Source organism: Microtus pennsylvanicus, chromosome 13 (assembly GCF_037038515.1).
Source record: "Microtus pennsylvanicus isolate mMicPen1 chromosome 13, mMicPen1.hap1, whole genome shotgun sequence".
Classification (NCBI taxonomy): domain Eukaryota; kingdom Metazoa; phylum Chordata; class Mammalia; order Rodentia; family Cricetidae; genus Microtus; species Microtus pennsylvanicus.
The window spans coordinates 54023748-54048417 of NC_134591.1; the positions used below are offsets into that span (position 1 = coordinate 54023748).

The 24670-nt window shown below is 43.7% G+C and overlaps 1 protein-coding gene and 1 non-coding gene across 3 annotated transcripts in view; both read right to left on the minus strand.

Moving 5' to 3' along the window:
- Ctps1 (CTP synthase 1) overlaps positions 1–24280 on the minus strand; it is a 28723-nt gene extending 4443 nt beyond the window's left edge. Inside the window, exons 1-13 of one of the 2 annotated variants that reach the window (XM_075944747.1) lie at positions 24127–24280; positions 20758–20936; positions 19247–19417; positions 17007–17107; positions 15990–16106; positions 12362–12445; positions 11679–11759; positions 9100–9251; positions 6845–6977; positions 4532–4620; positions 3474–3568; positions 2645–2707; positions 209–252 (exon numbers count right to left, since the gene is read on the minus strand). In XM_075944747.1, coding sequence (XP_075800862.1) covers positions 209–252; positions 2645–2707; positions 3474–3568; positions 4532–4620; positions 6845–6977; positions 9100–9251; positions 11679–11759; positions 12362–12445; positions 15990–16106; positions 17007–17107; positions 19247–19417; positions 20758–20923 — 1296 coding nt within the window. In that variant the 5' untranslated portion in view covers positions 20924–20936; positions 24127–24280. The remainder of the gene's footprint in view (positions 1–208; positions 253–2644; positions 2708–3473; positions 3569–4531; positions 4621–6844; positions 6978–9099; positions 9252–11678; positions 11760–12361; positions 12446–15989; positions 16107–17006; positions 17108–19246; positions 19418–20757; positions 20937–24126) is intronic. The other variant, XM_075944748.1, reaches the window with a different exon arrangement.
- Positions 14814–14941, minus strand: LOC142834520 (small Cajal body-specific RNA 4). Its single transcript, XR_012907611.1, has one exon.
- Positions 24281–24670: the final 390 nt, after the last annotated feature.

Consider the following 24670-nt stretch of genomic DNA (forward strand, 5'->3'; position numbering starts at 1 on the left):
GCTATCAAGGACCATACCTGTCTATTACAGATTTCCTGTGGTTACCTGAAAAGACTGGTAAGGAATTAAGTGAAAACTCAGAAAGTCCTTATCATGAGATCTGAGGGTTTTGGGGACGCAGTGACGTCACTGCCTGTCTGCCATCCCCTGCTTCAGAGATGTCCTTCCACCCTTTCTAAGCCCTGAGAGGTTCAAATGCTTGACTCACCACAGGATGGTTAGTCTTAGGGTCAAATTCTGTAGAATTAGCATCTGAAAAGTTAAAATACTTGAGTTATGAAAATAGCTATAAACAAAACCTGTTATAGTTTCATGCTAAGCAACAAATCACGATCTCTTTCTCTGTTTAAAGTCAATGGCCAAATAATTAAGAGCATTCGGCTCTTCCAGATGACCTAGATTTGGTTCCTAGTGCCCACACAGCTATTGACAACCATCCATAATTTCAGTTCCAGGGGATCCAGTGCCATCTGACCTCCATGGACACCAGGCAAATAGGATGCACTTACAAACATTCATATGCACAAAGTAAAAAAATAAAAATAAATTATTACAAAATTATGGAACACCAATAGCCAGGTGTGGTGGCACATGTCTTTAATTCTAGAACTCAAGATACAAAGGCAGGTAGATATTGTGAGTTAAAGTCCTGATCTACAGAGAGTTTAAGACCAACTAGAGCTACACAGTGAGACTCCGTCTCAAAATACAAAAAGCAAAAAACAAGACCCCCCAAAAAGAGAGAGAGAGAACTAGTAAATTTTTTTGTCTTGTCTGCTTTTTTTTTTCGAGACAGGGTTTCACTGTGTAACAGTCCTAGCAGTCCAGGAACTAGCTAGCTTTTGTATATCAGGCTGGCCTCAAACTCACAGATTTCCCTGCCTCTGCCTCTTGAGTGCTGGGATTAAAGGAGGACGCACCACTGCCCGGCTATAATAATTAAAATATAATCACATAGTTTTATCCCTTCAGGGGACAGTAAAATAGGACTAAACACCCGTGAACTCGCCCTATCAAATCTTTATCTTTCTGGGAAGTCAAACTGCAAGGTGGATAAAAATCATCTTAGATTGTTTCTCTGATAACAGTTTTTACATTAATTTTTCATTTTGTTATAGATTCTCTAAGATGAGTAAGAACTGTTCCCTCTGCCTTCCGTCCTCAGCATCTAATATGCTGTCATCCTCAGTTAAGTTAGGAATTAGCTGAGCTGTTACTTTTCTTTGCAGCACTGGGAATGAATCCAGGGCCTTGCAAAATGTCCAGCCCTTTTTCATTTTTAATTTGAGACAAGGTCTTGTTGTACAGTCCAGGTCGTCATGAAACTCACCGTCTCAGTCTCTGAAAAAGGTGGGAAGTTAACTGATTTCAACATAAACTACCTTTCTATAGGTTGCACTAGGCAAAAAGGCAAAGGATCAAATCCCTTTCTGTGTGAATGTAAGGTACTGTTTCCTGCCTGGGCCCAAATCAGGCTAAGCATATCATAAGGCCACTTGCCCAACTGGGAACCCCAGGGGGAGAGAGGAACTTGAGCTTGAGTGTAAAAGCATCCAAGAATCCTAGATGCCAGCTCTGGGTGATGAGCAGACAGTCCTTGTGAAGACTCAGACACCAGAAATAAAGGACAAGCTGCTTATGCCCACTGAGCCATGGTCCCCAGGGTTGTGAGGTGGAACCCAGCCTTGGCCACAAGCCAGCTGCCCAGAGGCTCTCACACTACAGACAGCTTTTTCATACCTACATGCTTCATTTTGTAGCAAGCTCAAAAGCCAGCACTGTGAGAAGTCTAGTCTCTCATAGTCATCCAGTTACAAGTAGATCTTACACTTTCTGACAGGAACTGATAGTGACTATTTGTTTATAGTGTTTCACATACTTTTTTTTTTTTTTTTTTTTTTTTTTGGTTTTTCGAGACAGGGTTTCTCTGTGGTTTTGGAGCCTGTCCTGGAACTAGCTCTTGTAGACCAGGCTGGTCTCGAACTCACAGAGATCCGCCTGCCTCTGCCTCCCGAGTGCTGGGATTAAAGGCGAGCGCCACCACCGCCCGGCATTTCACATACTTTTGCTGTTATTTTTTTCAAGACCTGGTTTCTCTGGGTAGCCCTGCCTGTCCTGGAACTTATTTTGTAGACCAGACTGGCCTTGAAATAACAGAAATCCACCTGCCTTTGTTTCCTGGGTGCTAGAATTAAAGGCATATGCCACCATCACCACTCAGCTTCACCTCATTTTTTTCAACTGTGTGAAGTGATGCCTATTCTATAGGCAACAGAAATCAGAAAGACTAAGTTGCCTAAAACTACCTATATATTTAGTGATAAAGCCAGAACTTGAGCCCAAGTCTATAACTACACAATCCTTCCGTACATCAGTGGCTTCTTGCTGGACAACATCTGGGTGGTGGTCACTGTGTTCAAAGTGAGAATCTTGAGACAAAACATGCAGGGCAACAGCCAAAGACCTGTTCGCTCAAGTGCTCCTTCATGCATATGTAGAGGGATTCTTGCACCACTATGACTAAGGTGCCTTCTTCCCTGAACACTGAGACTTGCTGAGAAAACAGGCATCATATTCACAGCTCTCAACCACCAGCATACAATGGCTTTCAGGCCAGGAATGAGTTGCTAAACAAGACACTTACCTTGCCATCCCAGCACATTTCTTGAAAATTCTACCACTGCTAGCTGCATTCCTAAGCACACACCTTCCAAGAGAAGGAAAAATAATGTCAATCTCCACTGAGAGGGCAACTCCTCCATTCCCCCCAGCCTGTCAGTGTCTTTGTGTCTTGAGTGGAAATCATATGCTTAACATCATGTCTGAAACACCCAAAAGCTTTACCTGCTGAATTAAACCAGGACTTATATACACATGAAGATTCAGGGTTCTGCAAAGCTACTCAGTTAAAGAAATGAAACTCCACTCGGCACCTTAAAATCCACGCTCCCAATTCTTTCTCATTATGTGCTCATTTCCAGGTTGGTCAGGTTGAAAACCACTTAACTGTGCAGCAACAGGAAGCATCCAGAAATCACTCGGCCCAGTTACTGGCTGTTTTGCCAAGTGAGGATAACACAAAACCCAGCCTTACATGCACTGCAAACATTTCCTATCTCAGTTCACTTTCTCAAAATTCCTTGTCATTTACATGTAGCTCAAAAACTTTCCATACTACGAATCTGAGGGCCAATGAGATGGCTCAGTAGATAAAAGTGCTAACCTAAGCCTGATAACCTAAGCTCAATTCCTGGGACAAAATAGTGGAAGGAGAGAACCATGACAAGTTGTTTTCTGCCTTCTACATGTATGCCATGACATGTTCTTACACACATACACATAAGAAAATATAATTGAATTTCCCCCAGAAAATTCCTCTCCTCTCTAGAAAAAAAAAGGAAAAAAAAACAAAAACTGGCATCTTCCTCATTCTTCTCTCTCCAGAGTGAAGAGGGCACAGCAGGGCTCCTTACCCAAAAAAGGCTTCTTCTGTTTCCTAGCCCAGGCAATTGCTTGAATTTTTCCTTCTGTTCCCCGAACACCAAATCCTCCTGGAACCAACACTCCACTGCAGAGAGAAGAACACAAAGCAACTTCCCTTTTCCACTAATCCAGCCCGTAATCATACCAAAGAAGCCACTTCCAAAATACTGAGCCATGAACTAACTTCCCATATATCTAAGCCCCCAGGGGGTCTGAGACTACAGCTGGAAGACTGTGGGTACACATTCTGTGAATGTAAACACAATAACTTAGTGCAAACAGAAACATGGGCTATCAGGATGCTGCTGCTACTGTCCTTGACCCTAATTCGTATTTCTTTTCTGATAGGTCTTTCAGTATAGCCCAGCCTGGCTCCAAACTCACAAATCCCCCTTGCCTCAGCCTCCTAAGTACCAGACTATAGGTATGTTCAAAGTGCAGTCAGCGCACGTTTCCTCTGGATTCCAGTGCTCCTCTCAGTTTCCATGAGGGGCCTCTGCAGTGCACCACACTGACCAAGCAAATCAGCAGTAGTTCAGAGCCTCTTAACACTGACTGCTCTAGTGCATTCAAACGTCCTATTTTTTATATTTTAAGAAAAATCTAACTGGGCATAGTGGAACACACCTTTAATACCAATGATTGGGAGGCGGAGGCAGACAGATCTCTGAGTTCAAGGCCAGACTAAAGTTCTAGGGCGAACAGGGCTAAGCAGAGAAACCTTCTCTTAAGAGGACCTGGGGATGTGGTTTAGTGACAGAGCACTTGCCCTACATTAGTATTAGCAGCAGCTATCAAAAACAATTTATGAGACTCAACTGATGGCTACTCATCAAATGATCCAGATGAAAACAATATTTAAGCCCCATGAAGCATCAGTAAAATGAGAGTTTATTTCTTTAGATCCAACTATAACGTCGCATTTTTTTTAAACAAATTATTCCATTTACTAGGCTGTCTAATCATTAAAAGACATTTTAACGGGCAAAAGACCTCCCTCAGCACTGGAAGCACAGGTCTATGTGGATTGGCAGAGAAGGCTACTTACTGAGCACTGCAGAGCTTCTGCCATGCCTCATGGTAACGCACAGGGTCCTCCTGCAGGGTGCTGGGCTCCAGATCTGTGGAATCAATGTACTGGGGCACCACGCAGAGAGAAAAACAGAAGCTTATGAATCCAACCATACCTCTCAACTTTCAAATAACATTATCAATGTTCCATCTCCCTTAATTTCAGTTTAAAGTGAACATAATTAAATTCAATAATTTAGTATTTAATAAAAAATAATATTTTAATTAAGGGTCCCCCTTAAGATTATTTAACCGTCAAGAATTCTACCCACTCCACTTGGAGTATTTAGATTTTGCAAGTAAGTCACTGGAAAAGGCTCTGTCCTTTGTTCAAATGACACTCTCCACAGGCCATCCCACATAGGTTTTTGGTTTATTTGCTAGCTGGTTTTTCCATTTTTCTCCCACCTGAATCAAAGTATGACTTATAAAAAATAAGATATAACCATTTTAGGAATAGTACCCTGTACTGGCTGGTTTTATGACAAGCTGACACAAGCTAGAGTCATCACAGAGGAGGGAGCCTCAGTTGAGAAAATGCTTCCTGAATATCAGACACCCTTCCTTCCCTCTGCCTTCCCAAGCCCTCTCAACCTCCTTAGGGCCTTCCTCTCTCATATATCTACCAAGGCAAGTGATCTTTCCTAGCTGTTCTATGTCTGACAGCCTCACTGTTCCTAAAAAACTGGGGCTTTTAATTCTTTATTCTTCTCTCAGCCTCCATTCACTGAACACAAGGTGGCCACAAACTAATTTCAAATAGATAAAATTAATCAGTGATGTAAAGAACTAGCAAAAAAAAAAAAAAAAAGTCCAGATAGTAAAATGGGGTCATCTAGGTCTATGTTACCATTCTGTGGGAACCTGTATTCATGGACCACTAGGCTCCAAGCTCTCACTTCTCTCCTCAACCTCCTGAAAAGTCCCAGCCAGTGTAACAGGAACAAGAACTCTAAATGGACCAGTCACCTTCCAAAGGAAGCAACTACATCCAGCAGTTACAGTTCCAAGTAAACCATTTAGTTCTTTTTTTTTTTTTTTTTTTTTGGTTTTTCGAGACAGGGTTTCTCTGTGGCTTTGGAGCCTGCCCTGGAACCAGCTCTTGTAGACCAGGCTGGTCTCGAACTCACAGAGATCCGCCTGCCTCTGCCTCCCGAGTCCTGGGATTAAAGGCGTGCGCCACCACCACCCGGCACCATTTAGTTCTTAACCACAGGAGAAACCACTATCACAATCCCCTTTTAAAGGAAACCCAGGCAGAAGATTAAGACATCCAAGCTCAGAGCACTTGGGCAGCAGATCCAGCACTCCAAGACTGGCCACCTGCTCTGTAGTCTGTGCCTTTAATCATGACACTTGATGGGAGCAGAGCAGCTACTGGCAAAGTCTTTGGTGGCACCATCAGCTGTGCACTATACCTATGTCCACCAAGCCCTCTGATGTGGGAGTGTCATATATCAATCTGTTGATTTCATTGGTTAAGCAATAAAGAAACTGCTTGGCCCTGATAGGTTAAAACATAGGTGGGAGGAGTAAACAGAACAGAATGCTGGGAGGAAGAGGAAGTGAGCTCAGAGACGCCATGCTCCCCACTCCCGGGCAGACACACGCGGTGAAGCTCCGACCCAGGATGGACTTAGGCTAGAATCTTCCCGGTAAGCGCACCTAGCGGTGCTATGCAGATGATTAGAAATGGGCTAAATTAATGTGAGAATTAGCCTAGAAGAGGCTAGATAGAAATGGGCCAAGCAGTGTTTAAATGAATACAATTTGTGTGTTATTTCGGGGCATAAGCTAGCCAGGCGGCCAGGGTGCTGGGGATGCAGCCCCAACGCTCCTATTACAACAGCCCTCCCATTCCATAGAGACTGACACTCAGAACCATGCACTAAGGCCCCTTCATTATTTCTGAGAAATACTCTGGTGTCTCCTTGGAACCCAAAACCAACATGAATCTCTCTTATCCCTAAAAATAAATGCAGAGGTCCAAAAACCATAAAGCAGGTAGGTATGGAGTATCTACAAGATCACAAGGCTTGAGTCTTCAAGATGACTCAGTGGGTAAAGGCATTTGTTGTCAAGTTTGACAACCTAGTTTAATCCCTAGGACCCACATTATGAAAGAAAAAAAATGACTTGTATTAATTATTTTCTGAACTCTACATGTGTACCATGGCACATACACATGTACCCACATATACCTGCACCCAACCAATTTTTTAATGTATAAAACACACACACAAGCTGTTTTCATTTACTCCTTAGTTGTACCCACCCCACCCTTCCTTACCTTGATCTCCAACTTGTGGTTAATAGCCAATGCAGAATGTTCTAAAGCTTTAATGACAGAGGCATACGAGTCTGAGAATTTGGTGTATTTCCCCACAAGAGCAATAGAGCAGGTCTCCAGCAAGCGATCATATCTAGCAAATAAGGATCAAGACAGTTACTTGCAACATCCACACCATTATGAGACTGAAATTACTTCTGCAAGGAGGAAACACGCCCAGGAAGACGACAGAGTATCACCTCAGTACTGTGCACAGAACAAAAAGAACCCTTATATCAAAAGGGCAGTCTCAGAAAAAGAATAGGATTGGAGAGGAATCTCATCAGGACGGAATTTTCATCTGGCGATGGATGGAGATAGAGACAGAGACCCACACTGGAACACTGGATAGAGCTCCCAAGGTCCCAAGGAGGAGCAGAAGGAGGGAGAACATGAGCAAAGAAGTCGGGACCACGAGGGGTGCACCCACCCACTGAGACAGTGGAGCTGATCTACTGGGAGCTCACCAAGGCCAGCTGGACTGTTACCAAAAAAAGCATGGGATAAAACTGGACTCTCTGAACATGACGAACAATGAGGGCTGATGAGACGCCAAGGACAATGGCACGTGGTTTTGATCCAATGCAATGTGCTGGCTTGGTGGGAGCCTAGCCAGTTTGGATGTTCACCTTCCTAGATATGGACGGAGGGGGGAGGACCTAGGACTTACCACAGGGCAGGGAACCCTGACTGCTCTTTGGACTGGAGAGGGAGGGGGAGAAAAGTGGGGGGAAGGGGAGAGGGGTGGGAGGAGGGGGAGAAGAATGGGAGGAGGGGGAGGGAAATGGGAGGCTGGGAGGAGGTGGAAATTTGTTTTTTTTTTTCTTTCTTTTCTTTATTCTCCTTTTATCAATAAAAAAATACATAAAAAAAAAAAAAGAATAGGATTGGAGTAAATGAGATGACTCAGTAGGTGAAATTCGGTGGGCTTGCCACACAAGCCCAATGATCTGAGATCCATCCCAGAACTCGGTGGAAAGAAAAATCAGACCCCTACAAGTTGTCCTTTGATCTCCACATATACACTGTGGCATGCAAATGCTCAAGCACACAAACAACCAAAATAAATAAATGTCATTAAAAATAAAAAAAAATCAACCCAAAAAGGCAAAAAAACTAAACAATTCGTGAGAGTTAACATAAGTCAAATAAATTATGGTACAGTCACAAAGGATGCCTGTCCATAATCATCAAAAATTTCTATTTTAAAACATAATTAAATGTGGTGGTTTGAAAGAAAATGGTCCCCATACGCTTATAGAGAGTGGCACTATTAGGAGATAGGGCATTGTTGGAGTAGGTGTAGCAAGTCTTGTTAGAGTAAGTGTGTCACTGAGGGCAGGCTTTAAGGCTCAGCGTCTCAGTCTCTTCCTGCTGCCTTCAGATACAGATGTAGAACTTTCTAGTACCCATGTCCTGCAAGCCACCATGCTTGCCACCGTGATGACAATAAACTAAACCTCTGAACTGTAGGCCAGCCCCAATTAAACGATTCCTTTATAAGAGTTGCTGTGGTCATGTCTCTTCACAGCAATAGAGACCCTAAGACAATTAAAAGACTAACAATGTTTCAAGTTTTATGAAAAAAGGTCATTAAAAAACTATAGACTATTTTTATAGCTACATGCAAATAGACTTACAAAAGATATCCACATAAATGGTCAAAAAACAGAAAAGAAACTGTCCAAGTGAAAGCAGTTATCACAGACAAGACAACGAGCACTCCACTCCATCCGTGTGTGCTTACCCTGTCAGTTTGACTCACCCTGCTCTAGGCCAGGAGTTAGTATCTCAGAAATGAGACAACCTCGGAGCTTAAGGACAAGGGGCAGCAGTTCATCCCTGCTCAGCATTTTCTAGCTGAGAGTATGGCATGTTCCCAAACACAGCTTAGGTATTAAGAGTGCTGCCGCCAAGGCCAGCATTCCTGTAGGCTCTGGGAATACATGTACCCCTCTGCCACCAGGCTGCTGTTGGTGCTGTTGAGCTAATGAGATAGTACAGCACAATGTAGTGATCTGAACTCACTGCCTGAAGTCCTCGGAACAGGCCTAGACTACCTAGATCCTCCTCTGTGTTGTGACCACATTCTGGGTATAAAATGCTTTGTTAGCCTTCTGAACATCTTTCTATGAGCACCTTTTCTACCCATTATGACAGCATGGTGGAGCCCTACTAAAGACTGACATATGCATGCCCAACTGCTTATGACAAACCTGTCTGCCATCTCTTTCCATTTAATCAGCATCTTTCGTGACTGTCTCTCAACAGGAAGGTCAAGTCTCCGAAGAAAATAGTCTACGACCCCTTGCTCTTCTAACAACAAGGGTACCCGGTAGATGGATGAAACATCATGAACACAGATCACCTGTTTTAAAAAAAGGGGGAGGGTTAATAAAAACAACTAATTTACTAGGGTTACACCTACATGATCGTAACGAAGGAAAACTTTAATTTGGAACAAAAAAAGTGATTTTTCTAGAAAGATAAACTTGCAACTGATTCAAGAATAGAAAATGTGAATGGAGACTACTATGAACATGGGTGGAAAAATCCTTTAAAAAGAGCCAGATGTGGTGGTGCACACCTGTAATTCCCGTACTCAGGAGGCTAAGGCAAGGAAGCATAAGTTAGACACCACCTTAGGTTATCTCAAAATAATAACAAAAATATGCCTATATATTAATAGAATCAGTGATTCTCAATCTCAGCTATACAGAAGAATCTCTGAGGGAGTTTGTAAGAATTGCTAAGTCTATGCTATATTGCACAATCACTCAGGTCCAACTGTCTGGAAGTGGCAGGCTCCCAGCCCAGTGTGCAGTCAAATTTGAAATCTACCTCAGTGGCCCATTTTAAAGTGGACCTTGGTTTCTCTCCCATAAGGAATCTAGATTTTTAAAAACAAATACAGGACATGAAAGTAGAAGGGGGTTCACACAGTAGGTAAAAGGTAGAAAACCAGAAGAAGGAGGTGGGAAATACGAAAAGTTGGGGGGGGGGGGCAGTGGTGGCATACACCTTTAATCCCAGCACTCTGGAGGCAGAGGCAGGCAGAAATCTCTGAGTTCAAAGCCAGCCTGGTCTACAAAGCAAGTTTCAGGACAACCAGGGCTACACAGAAAAACCCTGCCTCAAAAAACCAAAAATAAAAAAATAGTAAGTAAATTCAAAATTCACAATATATACTATGGAAATGTTATAAAGAAACTGATCCTTCTGTACAATGAGTATGTGCCAATAATAAGAGTAACACTGGAACATGCCACATGAACACATTAAAAAGGAGAGAAGTAAGATCTCTGTGGATAAAGGCGATAAAAATTCAGAACCTGTTCAAAATAAATTGAGATAAATTAAGAATACTAGGTAAATTTTGAAAATATAAAATACCCATAGTCTAACAAAACTCCTGCTTTCTGTTAAAAGAATAAGAGAAGATGGCTCAGGGCTGGTGAGCTGGTTCAGTGGCTAAGAACACTGACTGCTCTTCCAGAGGTCCTGAGTTCAATTCCCAGCAACTACATGGTAGCTCACAACCGTCTATAATTGGGTCTGATGCCCTGATGCCCTCTTCTGGCATGTAGGGATACATGTAGATGGAGTATTCGTACCAAAAACAAACAAAAATAAATAAAATTTAAAAATAGAGAGAGAGAAAAGATAGCTCTGGTCACTAGTCAGAGATCCTGGAAATGTCACCCATTAAAGTCAAACAAGAAATACAATGTGATCTGAAAAATAAAAGCAACTGGAACTACATGCATGCATCATGATTGACTGTATGTGCCCATAAAAAACAAGACTTAACAGAATTTCAGTAGGTTGCTAGACTATAAATCAAAAGAAACCACCAGGGTGCCCCGCATGTAGGCTATTCCTAATCAAGAAAACAGTTTTTTAAAATATCATTCACTATAGTAACAAAAATGAAGTTATACATAAATCTAAGGTTTATGAAGCAAATCTTACATACTATACAAAAATTGATTTTAACAAGTAGAGCTGGATACCTGAATATTCATACACAGAAAGATAATCTGTCACTACTTACCTCACACTGTACACAAACGCTGACTCAAAATGGGTCTGGTATGATATAAAACTTGAGAAAACTGAGGAAAATTTTCATGACCATCATTAAGCAGAGAAAGCAGCACAACTCACAAAAGAAAACATTGAACATTTATAAGTTTCTATGCTCCACTAAGAGCATAAAAAGCAAGCCACAAGCTGAAAAAACACTGCATACCTGACGAAAGACTACATTCAGATTAACTTCTTATAGCTTGATATAAACAATCCAATGTTTAAAATAGGCAGAAGACCTGCAATTCAAATCTGCAATAAATGTGAGTAACAGTAAAGAGTTTTCACAGCTTTTATTTTTTTTGTTTTTGTTCTTCTGAAACAAAAAGTCCTGGCTGTCCTAGAACTAGCCATGTAGTCTAGGCTGGCCTCAAACTCAGAGATACCTGTTTCAGCCTCCTTAATATTGGGATTAAAACAGTGCACTGCCATGCCCAAAGAGTAATTCTTATGAGAATCAATTCTGCTAAAGAAAAAAAATCTTCCCCCTTCTTCACTTATGAAGACAGAAGTACCTAAAATAAAGTACACAATAAAGGATCACTGAAAAAATGAAAATCATCCTGTGTTCCATGGGTTGAGCGTGAAGCAGAACCTGAGGAGTCCCTGGCTTAAGAGTCACACAAGGAACGTGACTCCAGACCCAGATGCCTTTACCCCAAGGTAAAGAGAAGTAAAGTCATTTCCGGAGGTGAAAAGTACTTACTTGTTCAGGTTCCACATGGCAGAACATAGATATTTTCTCTTTCACGGATGTGTCAAGAGGATTTGAGCATCTGCACACCACCTAGTAATTAAGAAAACAAGGAACTTGGAGCAGAAGGAAGAGTCTAAGTAGGGCTTTCCGCAACTGGAATTAAAATAGCGGTAATGTTCTGAGATGGACCAAAATGTCAGCTCCAAGCACACTGCACATGATCCACAAACACACCTCTATCTAGTTTTCAAAACCACAACTCCTACATCCCAAGCAGAGCATGAGAGACAGCAAGGGGGAAAGAGTGAACTACAAGAGCTAACTGGTTCTCCTCCTCCTCAATGTTCTTAGGAGGAGTGAAGGACTGCGAGACGCAAGACACAAGAAGAAGTATAAGCCTTCCTATGTGCCTGCAAGAAAATCAGACTCCAATCCCAGTCAAAGCCCTGTTTTCTCCACAATTAGATATCTGCTGACAAACATCCATCACACCAGAGGCCAAGATTTGGGGGGGGGGGGGGGGGGGCGTGCAAGACAGGGTTTCTCTGTAGCTTTGGAGCCTGTCCTGGAACTCACTCTGTAGACCAGGCTGACCTTGAACTCACAGAGATCCGCCTGCCTCTCAGCGAGAAGCTAGATTTTAATTAGATGTGGTCAATAACACCAAAAGCAGGCACTGAAGGAAACCTTACCAAATCTGGAGAAAGCCCAAGTCCTCTAAGCTCCCGAACACTGTTTTGGGTAGGTTTTGTCTTCTGTTCCCCTGTTGAACTTGGCTGTTTTACAAAATAAAAAAACAAGTGGTTCATTTCTCTGACAGCTTTCCAAGCAGGACTTTTCTCTAAACCTCTGATTGGAAAATTTGATTGTACAATTCAGCCTTGATTTTTATTGAAGTTACACATGCATATATTTTAGGGTCAAATGGTTCTATGGGGCTTGGCTTAACAGACAATATTGCACGGTCTTGCCCTGCCACTCTCCAAATCCTACAAATAATGGGCTTTTTTCCATATCTGTATTTGGGGCAGAACTGAAGCAGAGCTTGGCTGACACTAAAGACAGCCCCCAGTCCATGTCAACTCCCAAACTACTGCCCTGCTTTTCTGCTACAGCTCAGCTTGTCTAAGGCATGCTCTACTGAGCTCTCTCCCTCCTGACCCATGATGCTATTTCAGCTGTGTACACTCTTGAGTACATGAAGTATTCAGGTAGGCCATGTGCCAAACTTTGTCTATAATAAAGTATCTTTATTCTTTTCCCACACTTAAGACAGATCTGCTAGGTTTAGAGTTCTCAGTTGGAAAGAACCTTCCCTTAGAATGATGGTTCTCAACCTGTGGACTGTGACCCCTTGGTGGAATCATATGACTTTTTCACAACAGTCACCTAAGACCACTGGAAAACAGCTATTTCTATTACAAATCGTAACAACAGCAAAATCACAGTTACGAAGTAGCAACGAAAATTATTTTATAGTTGGAGGTCACCACCACATTAGGTCAACCTAAGAACTGCATTAAAGGGCTACAGCCATTAGGCAGGTTGAGAAGAAACATTGCCTCAAGAATGTTTCATGCTGGGCTGGAGAGATGGCTCAGTGGTTAAGAGCATTGCCTGCTCTTCCAAAGGTCCTGAGTTCAATTCCCGGCAACCATATGGTGGCTCACAACCATCTGTAAAGAGATCTGGTGCCCTCTTCTGGCCTGCAGATATGCACACAGACAGAATATTGTATACATAATAAATAAATAAATATTTTTTTTTTAAAAAAAGAATGTTTAATGCAGTTTGGTCATACTGACTTAATTTTTTTCTGTAGGGCCTTTGAAGTCTTCTACTTCATTATTCTATACTCTCACTGATAAGGGATTCCCTCTGTATGTTGTGAATATGTTCTATTACTATTGATTAATAAAGAAGCTGCTTTGGCCTATGGCAAGACAGAATATAGCTAGGCGAGAAAACTAAACTGAATGCAGGGAGAAAGAAGGTAGAGGCCTTGTAATAAAATATAAAATAATAAAAATGAGTTAATTTAAGATATAAGAATTAGTTAATAAAAAGCCTGAGCTAACAGACCAAAGAGTATGTAATAAATATTAAGCCTCAGAGGTTTTTTTGTTTGTTTTTATTTTGTTTTTTGGTTTCATTCGAGACAGGGTTTCTCTGTAGCTTTGGAGCCTGTCCTGGAACTAGCTCTTACAGACTAGGTTGGTCTCAAACTCAGAAAGATCCGCCTGCCTCTGCCTCCTGAGCGCTGGGAAAAAGGTGTGCACCGCCACAACCTAGACAGAGAGGTTTATAATTTATAAGCAGCTTCAGGAACAGGTGGACAGAGAAAACCTGGTCCAGGGGGCGCAGCAGGCGGGGAATATCTGTAGCTACACTCATCACTCTGAACCTTAGTCTGGCCATTTTAGAATCAATACAGTAAGCACACAATGGGCTCTTCCAATCTAGAAACTGTGTCTTAAAAAGTTTTCTTGTTCAGATCAGAGGCCAGTAAACTCTGTAAAGAGCCAGATAATAACTACTTTAGGGTTTAGTCTTACATCATGGCTCATGCCCTTTACTTGAACACTTAGCAGGCTGTTCAAGGCCAACAGTCTACAGTGAGTCCAGTCCTCTCTGAGCTACATCATGGCATATTATCCATCTCAAAGCCCATTACTATTACTACTGTTATTATTTTGAGCTTTGTGGACCATAGTTTGTCATACAGATTCAACTTTGTTTCAGTATAAAAGCAGTCACAGATGACACATCAACCAAGGAATATAGATCTATTTCCATAAAACAAGCCTTTAAAAAAAAAATTGCCCATTAGGGGCTAGAGAAATGGCTCAAAGGTTAAGAGCACTGACAGCTCTTCCAAGTCTTGAGTTCAATTCCCAGGAACCACATGGTGGCTCATAACCATCTGTAATGAGATCCAATGACCTCTTCTGGCATGTAAGCACATGTAGACACAGCACATTCTATATAATAAGTAAATAAACCTAAAAAAAAAAAAAGCCAATCAATAGCCCTTGGCCCTCAAATACAACCTGTGATTCAAACTACATTTCCCTCTTCATTTCTTTTTTTTTTCTCTCTTCAATTGATATTTAATTAAAAAAGAATAGCAAAGATAGTGCTGGAAAATGTTGGGTAGTACAGTCAACCCTGTGGTTTTCTCCAGTGAGGGCTGCGTTCTTCACCCATTTGTCTAGGAGGAGTGTATCAGCCAAGTCCTGCTTCATCAGACTCAGCCTTCTTGGTCCTCCAGTTCCCTTATTTCTTTACAGGATACCCTGCTATATATAACAGATCTGGACCAATCCTCTCTTTCTTACCTCCTCTCTCCTATTTTCTGTCTCTGTCCTACTTCTGGGTTTTTCTTCAGCTTCCCTCCTTCTTACTGTCATCTCTGTTTTATCTAATTCTTAGCTTCAATTCTTACCTGTGTTCCTGTCATGTGGCATCCAGTTCCTGCTGAACACATACAGTTACTGGCTGCTGACTCCTATCTAAAAGCAAACTAGAAGTTCCCTATAAAAGATAGGCTGGTGACTGGGGAGCCTTAGGAGCAGTGTCTTCTCCTAGGCTAGTCACACATAACAGAAGTCTCAGACTTCCCATGTGGAGGGGCCCAGCCTGGCTCTGAAGACTCTGAGAACCAATAGGTACAAGACAGTAAGCATCTCAGCAACATGGCATGTTTATGGTTCAGCACCACTGCTCTCAACTATCCAGTGTCTGCTTGTCAGACACACTTCCCAGGGCTATCTTATAGAAAAAATGAGACGCAGATGCCTGGCTGGGCACAAAAGCAAACAGGTATGAGCAGTCTTTGCAGTGAGCCCTATACTCCTCCTACACCCAGAAGAGCCTGACACTGCCTATCATGAGCCTCTGGAGGGGCCACAGGGCAAAAAGGACAGCTTCTCAGCACCCCCTGCTGCAGGTGCACACCCAAGATTGCTCAGGCAGTTTTTATGTGTCAGTGTCCTTTGTAAATTCCTTACTTTTATTACTGCCAACTCATCTCCATGCTCTTTTCTGAATTTCTGTCTTAAAAAAAAGTACTTCACTCTGATTTTGACAGAGAGCAAAGACAAGCATACATGTTCAATCTACCACCTTTATTACAATGAATCCTGATTCATTTTTCAAACCTTTTCCATTTAATCTTTCAGAACACGGATTAACAAGAAGACTCAGCTACATACATCAAATAAATAAAGCATGTGATTGTAATAAACTCACAGAAGTTCTTTATTTCCTATTTCTTGTACCTCCGGTGTTGAAAGCTTAGAACCAAACTGTATACCTTACCTGAGGAACCAGACTGACGTGGATATTACAAAAGTTCTCCTTCTTGACCTTGAACTGGAACTGGCGGAAGGCCTCAATGAAAGGCATGCTTTCAATGTCTCCCACTGTGCCACCAAGCTGAAAAGAAACACCACCTCAGAGGTTAACATTGAATTTCTATCATTTCAGTGCCCAGGTTGCAGTCTAACTGTAAACTCCTAGCCTTACAGAATGTCAGTCTTCAGACACTGCTTTGTGCTCAAAGTTGATACTATTAGGAACTCCTGATTTCCCTAAAAATATTGAAGATATCGTCACAGCATTTTAAGAAAATGACTGGGCTTGAAAGGTACCTGGAATCAGGTAGTGGTGACACACACCTTTAATACCAGCACTTGGGGGGCAGAAGCAAACCAATCTCTGTGAGTCTGAGGCTAGCCTGATCTACAGAGCGAGTTCCAAGGACAGCCAGGGCTACACAGAGAAACCCTGTCTCAAAAAAAAAAAAAAAAAAAAGGAGGAGGAGGAGGAGGAAGAGGGAGGGAGGGAACCAGAAACTAGACTATAATTCTTAGGCATTGTTGATTCACTTGAGAACCACAGAGAATGAATGAATGAATGAGAATGAAAGAAAAACAAACAAACAAACAAACCTAGATGAATCTCCTTAGAAAAGTATAACCTTTCTACTAAAAACCACCAGTTATAACAAAACTGCTGGGACTTCCTGAGCTGGGATGAACGGACAGTAGAATAGAAACAAAGCAAAGGAAGCTAGCAAGCAGAGGCAAGCAAAGGGCTACTAATAACAAGTGACAAAAATGTGTCCTGTCACTCTGAGTATGTGTTAGACTGTCCAACACACACTAAAAGAGAACACTGTTAGGGAAAATATTGTCTCCCCTGTGCACCATTCTATCTGTTGCTGCACACTGCATGCACAGAAATGGAAGGCTGGGTTTTGACTGAGCATGGTCCTATTGATGGCTAAGGAAAGGAATGACTGAACTAGTTCACACAGGCAAGAATCATACCAACCTCAATAACACACACTTGAGGTTCCAAGCCATCTTCATCTACAGGTATTAATGCCTGTCTCATCACCCACTCTTGGACTGCATCTGTGATGTGAGGGACAACTAAGAAAAGAAAAGAAACCTGTAACCTATCAATCAGCATTTATGAAGGCAAATACATTGACTGTTAAGACAAATTGATATACTTTCTTGTCTAGATATACAAGCAATGGGGTATGGGTGCACTTAGGAAAAGTTCTTCCTAAACAAGCAATAGGATCATAGTATTTTTGAAGTGCCCTTAAATTACCCAATAAATCTTTGGGTTCACACTTCTCTAGGCCTCCTTTCCAAACTTCTAGACTGTTGCTGGAAGCCATGTGAAAAGAATGAAGCCAAAAGTGGCTTCCCTAAGCAGATCCAAACACTTGGCCTGTGCAGTCTACTCTTCTACTACACAAGGACACAAAACCTGTGACCACCCCTACCGCTCTCAGCTGAAGCTGCAGTGGGTGCATCACACCTGAGCGTTTTTCCAGGAGCAAACATACTACCAGAACCCTGTGCCATGTTTCCAGTTAAATCAAAGGGTAGGCAATCCACTGCAAGAGACATAACACAGCAAAGCTGTGAAAGGCACGGCACCTAGGGTCAAATCTCAGTTCACGACTCACCAGCTGTACTGAGAGTCAATTATCTCTTTATCTTTAAGCTTGGAGTCTTCAAGTAGAAGTAATTACGACGTCTACTTCTGAGAATGTCTTATAAGCTAGCAGAACATCCAGGATTCAGTAATAACCAGCTACTGTGGGACACTTTTTAGAATCACAGTTGTTGGAGTCAAGAATGCAATTCCCAGCCGGGCGGTGGTGGCGCACGCCTTTAATCCCAGCACTCGGGAGGCAGAGGCAGGCGGATCTCTGTGAGTTCGAGGCCAGCCTGGTCTACAAGAGCTAGTTCCAGGACAGGAACCAAAAGCTACAGAGAAACCCTGTCTCGAAAAATCAAAAAAAAAAAAAAAAGAATGCAATTCCCAGGTGACTGGAATGATCTGGGGTTAAACAACAGTGCTCTTGCATAAATATCCATTACCTATGTCACACAGAGCAGCCAAGTGATCTACAAACACTAATCAGAATTCATTACTCCACATTTAAACTCCTTAGTAATCAGTGAAAGCCTCACATAACATCCACTGGGTGACAGCGCTGCTGTCCCAGACTGTAATGTCTCAACCACAGCAGTTTCCCCTCTAGTTCTTGCCCACAGATTCCTGTAGTCTGGGGCCTGTGTACCTGTGTACCACTAATGGTCTGACCCTTAGTGAGTCACATTTCATGGTGACAAATAAAGGAACAAGTACACCAGAACAAACTGCACAACCAACATGATCTTAATTCACAACAGACCATCTCTCTATGTGCCAGGAAGGTGGAGCAGAGCATCCTGATGCAGTCTTTTAACTCTTTATCAACTCAAAAAGCAGAAGCCTTTAACACCTCCATTTTACACAAAAGGAAACCACATCTCAAAAGGGTACAGAATTTTCCTTCCTGTGTTTATAGGGCTAGTATGTAACAGAGCTAAGCCCCAAATTATGAAATGATTGGACCAGACTCTGGCCAGGGCAGCCCCAGACCAGAGTCAGGCTGAACCTTGGTTCTCAGTGTAGCAAAATGCTCTTCTACTCAGAGGAAAGCAATGGCCCAGACTCGCCTACTGTCATCCCACCAGACCAACGGAGTCCCAGTGCCACCATTTCAAAGCAGGGAACACTTTTCCTAAATGACTACTTACAGAAAATCTCAGAACAGCCAACAGAGATGTCAGCTGAGCTGGTGAAAACTCCAAGGGGCCCAGGAGCCCACTTCTCAGACTTCCATCACATGAAAAGCCTGTGTCACATGTATGTTTCCCAACATAAACAATGGAAGTTCATTTCCCCATCACTTACACAAGCCACCAAGCACAATGCCTCAGTTAAGCTTCCTTCACTGCTTAGCATGTAAAAGCAGCAGCTCTCCGGAATCCAACCATGTCACCATGCTGACTGACAACACCTATGCCATTACTAGAGCCAATAGCAGCTTTCTCCAAGGATTTTCTGAGGGAATAGCCAGACAAGTCTCAATTTCCAACCGAAAGGATATTTTGGTAATAATACCTTGACAAAATACTAAAATCACATAAAAATAAATTTTTATACTCAAAAGAAATTAAATTGGTTAATAGTTTCTTTCTTAAAGGTAAATCCAGTCTTACCTTGGACAGTCTTCCCCAGGTAATCTCCTTTGCGCTCTTTGTTAATGACATGCTGGTATATCTTCCCCGTGGTCAGATTATTGTCCTTGGTGAGGCGGATATCCAGAAACCGCTCATAATTTCCCAAGTCAAGGTCAACTTCTCCACCATCATCCAGCACAAAAACTTCTCCTTCAGTGAAGAGTGAACATGTTCAAGGAAATGAAAAACACATTTGCCATGTGCAATTTCAATCTTGAAATATAAACATTCAGATGGAACAAAGTCTGCACAACCAGATTACAAAACAAGGACATTATTTCTAGAAAACTAAATGTCTGAAGACAACTGCCAATTACGCTCCAAAAGAGTGCTTCGTGCTTCCAACCTGAACTCACTCACTACTGGGAAGCATGGAATGGGGGAAAGCCCAGTCATGAAGACTGTGGTGAAGAGACGCTGCAGTAACTCAGGATCTTGAACAAAAGACCTACCCAAGCAGCAAACGTTCAAGAAAAGAAGCAGGACTATTCGAAACTTCTATGACATAAAGAAAGGGTGCATTGACTTTAAAGCCAGCTTTGGAGCACACTTTAGCTCTGGGCAGTTATTAATAGTCCTAGTTGCCCCATTCCTTTGTTTCACATTTATTCTTCGCAACTTCATGATGGAAATGCTGCCTAGAATGACTCATTCCCACCATCTACACAGGGAACAAGCTCAAAAACAGGAAACTATCTTATATCACCCTTCAGAGAACCCAACCTCTGGTCAAGAAGTTTGTATTAAAATCCCTTCAAAGGTGGATGATGCTAGCACACAAAGCCCTCGGTTCAATCCTCTAGAACTGAGAGAACAATAAAATTCCTCTAGTATATGGATCCTCTGATGCTACTTGTTAAAACGGCAGTATATAACCTCCAGATTCTTATTTCAACACTAAAAAGCAAAAGTATGGAACTTTAAAACTTGAAGGCACAGGGTCTTAATGAGTTTCACTGTTTTCACAGGGTCTTGCTATATAATCCTAACTAGCCTTGAACAAGTAGCCCAGGTTGGCCTTGAGCTCACTATGTAGTTAGTCCATGCTGGCCTCAGACTTGCAATCCTGTCTCAGCCTCCTTAAGTACTAGGACAACTACTACAGTCCTATGCCACCGGACTCAGCTTTTAAGGTAGGTTTTAAAACTGCTTCTCCAGCCAGGCAGTGGTAATGCACACCTTTAATCCCAGCACTCAGGGCCACAAACAGCATATTTTGTCTTCTTTTAAATGACATGAAAAACTTTCATTTCGCTGCCACCACACCCACCTGCCACCCACATTCCACATCTATTATAGAAAATAAGTTATCTATTAAGATAGCTGCCTCCTTTTATTTTGAGAGAAAAATCATCATTCTGTTACACTAAGGATCATTCTAGAAGGCAGGAAATGGAAATTATGCAAGATGTACACCTAATCCCCAAGAGCTAGCATGTTCTTACATAGACACAGCTACTATTTAGAAGAGAAAATTGCAGTTCGCTTACCATGTTCATAAGGAGAGAATGTCCCTGCATCAATGTTAATGTAGGGGTCAATTTTAATTGATGTTACATGTAAGCCACATGACTTGAGTATTGTGCCCACACTACTGGCAATGACTCCTTTTCCAATTCCTGATATAACACCACCAGTAACCAGAATGTACTTCATTTTCCCTTTTAACCTAGAAGGGAAATTTACATATAAGTACACACAGATTTTTATATATACATCTTACAAATAAACCTTCACAGCCAGTTAGCCAGTATCATTGCCAGACACTGAGTACCAGGCAAATGTCTCAAAATTTCCCCTATGTGAGAGAAAAAGTCACAATCTTGAAAGAGCATTCCAATTCTCCTTGAAAAAAATGTTTGGCTAAACACACAGAGAACAAAGCTCTGCTAAGTTCTAGAAGACTGACCAACAGGAAAGAACTGTTAAGCGTTTAAAAGAAGTCATACAAAACCTCCAGTTCCTTCAATTACATGTAGTTCTCATCTGTAGTTTAATAAATGTTTCTTGGCAGCAATCTCTCCCAGGTATGCCCTAAAGAGATAAAACAGGCTGAAGGAAATGGAACTTGTGAAATAATCCAGTCCAAAGCCCATACTGAACAGAGGAGGAGGCAAACAGACATCACATTAAACCCAGATAGTAATAACGTAGTAAAAGAAACACTCGAGACAAGTACTGTAGATGCAAGGTCAGCAGAATCAAGAGACCAGGGAAAACAGCATCAACAAGCAAGGAGACAGTGACACATCAGAAGATTTATCACCAGTCCCCAGCTTGGGAGACCACTGGGTCAGCAAACCTAAATTTAACCAAAAAGAGGAAATTCAGTCACCCTGTGGCAGGAAAACACTTTAGCAAAAAGACACTTTTTTTCCCCTCTAGAAACGCTGTGTGAGGCCAAATTAAAGCTAAGGAACAAGGACAGGGAAGTTTTGCTGGAAGCATTTCCCAGCCCCACTCCTCCCAGGAACATACTTGGCAAGGAAATCATAATGATTGAAATATCTTTCCCCTCAAACAGCAAGGAATGTTAGCCTGCTTTTTCTATTCTCTGCTGCAATGTTTCAAAAGTATGTTTCTGCAAAATGCAATCGGGTTTCCAGAAAGGCCTGTAAAGGATCACTCAGCTGGGCGGTGGTGGCACACGCCTTTAGTCCCAGCACCAGGAGGTGGGGCAGCCATCATTTAAGAGCTGGACCCCTTCCGCCCAGCTGCTTTCTGGGGATGTATCTATTGACAGTGGTGAAGAGCAGGTCTCCAAAGATCTCATTTGGAAAAAATGTAAGGAATGAGCCAAAAGTAAGCATCTGAGTTCCACATGACCTCTGGGGTCATTAAGGAGCCCTTTCCATCCCCGCAGTCTGCTCTCTATGGACCTGGACTTTCCATTAGTTTCTTGGGTCTCAAGACTGGTTACATAGCTGGGTGGTGTGGTGGCGCACGCCTTTAATCCAGCACTAGGGAGGCAGAGGCAGGCAGATCTCTGTGAGGCCAGCCTGATCTATAAGAGTTCCAGGACAGGCACCAAAGCTACAGAAACCCTATCTTGAGGGGAAAAAAAGGGTGCTCTTGGGAAGGAGGGTTGTCCCAAGTTTGAAGACACTCTACAAACATAAGGAGACCCTATCTCAAAAGAGGGAAAAGAGACTTACTTTATGGGGGAAAAAAAATCAAAAGAAATTCTGACTAATCTTTAACCCATGATCTTCAGGAGTTTTCAATATGTTAATGCAGATTGTGAACCCCAAAATATGGCACAGTTTCTTCCTCACACTAAATGTTATTTGGGAGATTTGCTGTCACCTCATAACTGAATGGTTCCTTATCAGCACATGAATACCAAACTTGGGTTTATTTTAGGTATGTGCTAACCTGGCATATCTCACGAAGTCTATTAGACACACGGAGAAAATTTTTGATGTTCCTACAGATTCCTCAGCCACTCTGAATGAGTTCAGAACAAGTTGCTACTGCAAGAATCGTCTCACCTAGCCCCCACCAGAGAATACTATGGCAGTCTTCCCACAGTGACTGGCAAGAAGAAAAAAAAAAACAACCACAAAGATCCAGTTGGAGAGGGCCCATTCCCTAACATTTACAAACTACCTACTATGGGAGAGCTACTCACATGCTAGGGGCACCTCAAAAAAATGTAAGTCAAATGAGGGTCCACACTTCAAATTTCTAGCAGGCTGGTTAAAACACTTAAAATTAAACGAGTAGCAGGGTTTGATGGAAGGAAGCACAGAGAACACACCAAGGCTCTTAAAGGGAAATAAGAAAGCCCATCTTTCAGTGACAGGAGCAAGGTAGCCTCTTGGGGCTCTTCAGAGGACAGGGAGGGATGACCTGGAGTCAGGAGGATCCAGGCACTCGTTTTGAAGACCTGCCTTGCAATGGGCCTTAAAGGCTGTCTGACCGAACCAAGCTAAACAACAGCAATGCGTGAACAAGCAGGTGAGCCCCGGGGATACACCAAGGAAAGAGGATGAGGGCAAAGGGATGGGTTGGGCAAAGGGCCAGCCCATGGATGGGCAAGGCTGAATGTCCACGCTGAACTTTTTCCTGAAGATGACAAGACACTAAAGGTTTTCAAGTACAAAAGCAATATAGATCAAGAGATGAAAAAAAAAAGGAAAAAAGGGAGGAAGGGAGGAAAGGAGGGAGGGAGGGAGGGAGGGAGGGAAGGAAATAAGCTCAGAACCCGCTGGTGCTGAGATCTCAATCTAGCCCCCCGGGGCGCCCGCTGCCTGGGTTTGCGCCGCCAGAAAAAAGTGGGACGAGAACCCCCGCAGCAGCAGCCGCGTCACCGAGCTGCTGAGGAGTCAAAAGGACGAGCGTGGCCGTAAGTGAGCCACGCTGACGTAGACCAGCTCCAAACGCCAGCATCTTTGCCCAGGACTGGAAAGAGCGACAGCGGCTGGGCGGCCAGGCCCGTGAGGCCCAGCAAGCCTACAAACCCCCTCCTCCCGCGGGCTAGGGCAGGAAGGATTCGCCAGGCCGCCGGGCCGGCCCCACCGGTGGCAGGCTGAGGCCCGGGGAGGCCCCTCGGCGGCGGCCTTTGGCGCTTTCCACCACACCGATCCCGGCTGCCCGGGTCTCCCCGCTCGACCCCTCTCCCTCCGCTGGGCCACGCGGCCCGCGCGCGGGAGCCGGTACCTCGCGTTCCGAGACTGCCCGCCCCGCTCCCGTTAGAGACGCAGCCCATAGGACAGGAGCCGGGATGTCTCTCCCCTGATTGGTGAGGACAGGCGTTTATCACCCCAGTGGCGTGGCCGCCCGCGCCGGGGCTCTGTCGGCGCCACGGGCTCCTGCACCCGGGAGCCATTCCTCCGGGATCCCCGAAGTCAGCCTACCTGAGGCCGGCTTCAGAGTCTCACGTCAGCCACAAGCAGGCGGACGCGCGCACGGTGAGGTTCGGGCAACCAGTGCTCGGCCGGGCCGCACGCGCCAGCCGTCTTTCGGAGAGGCGGATCCGAGGCAGTGCGCACGCAGAGGGCGGGGAGGGGCGGCCCGGTGGGTGGAGCTATGGTGCGCAGGCGCGGGGCGGCTCCCTCCGCGTCCCCCACCCCCTTGTGGCTTGTTGTGTGGCCGCCGCGGTTCGGCCGGGTTTTACTGGCCTGGTCGCCACGAGTGTGGCGGCTGCGTGGTGGCTCACGTCGAAGCAGGACACTGAGGGCCTTCGCCTTGTCCCGCCGTAGCCGGTGGACTCTCTCGCCGTCCGCCTCCCCCAGTGCTGCGGGCCAGGCCGTCTCGTGGTCTCGCCCCGCGCGGTCGCCTCCTCCCGGTGCTGCCTGTCTTCCCCCATCGGGCCAGGCCGCTCGGCTTCGGCTCCTAGGCAGCCTACCTTTCCTCCCAGAGTGCCCAGACGGTGGCTGCTGTGGAACAACGGTCGCGAGC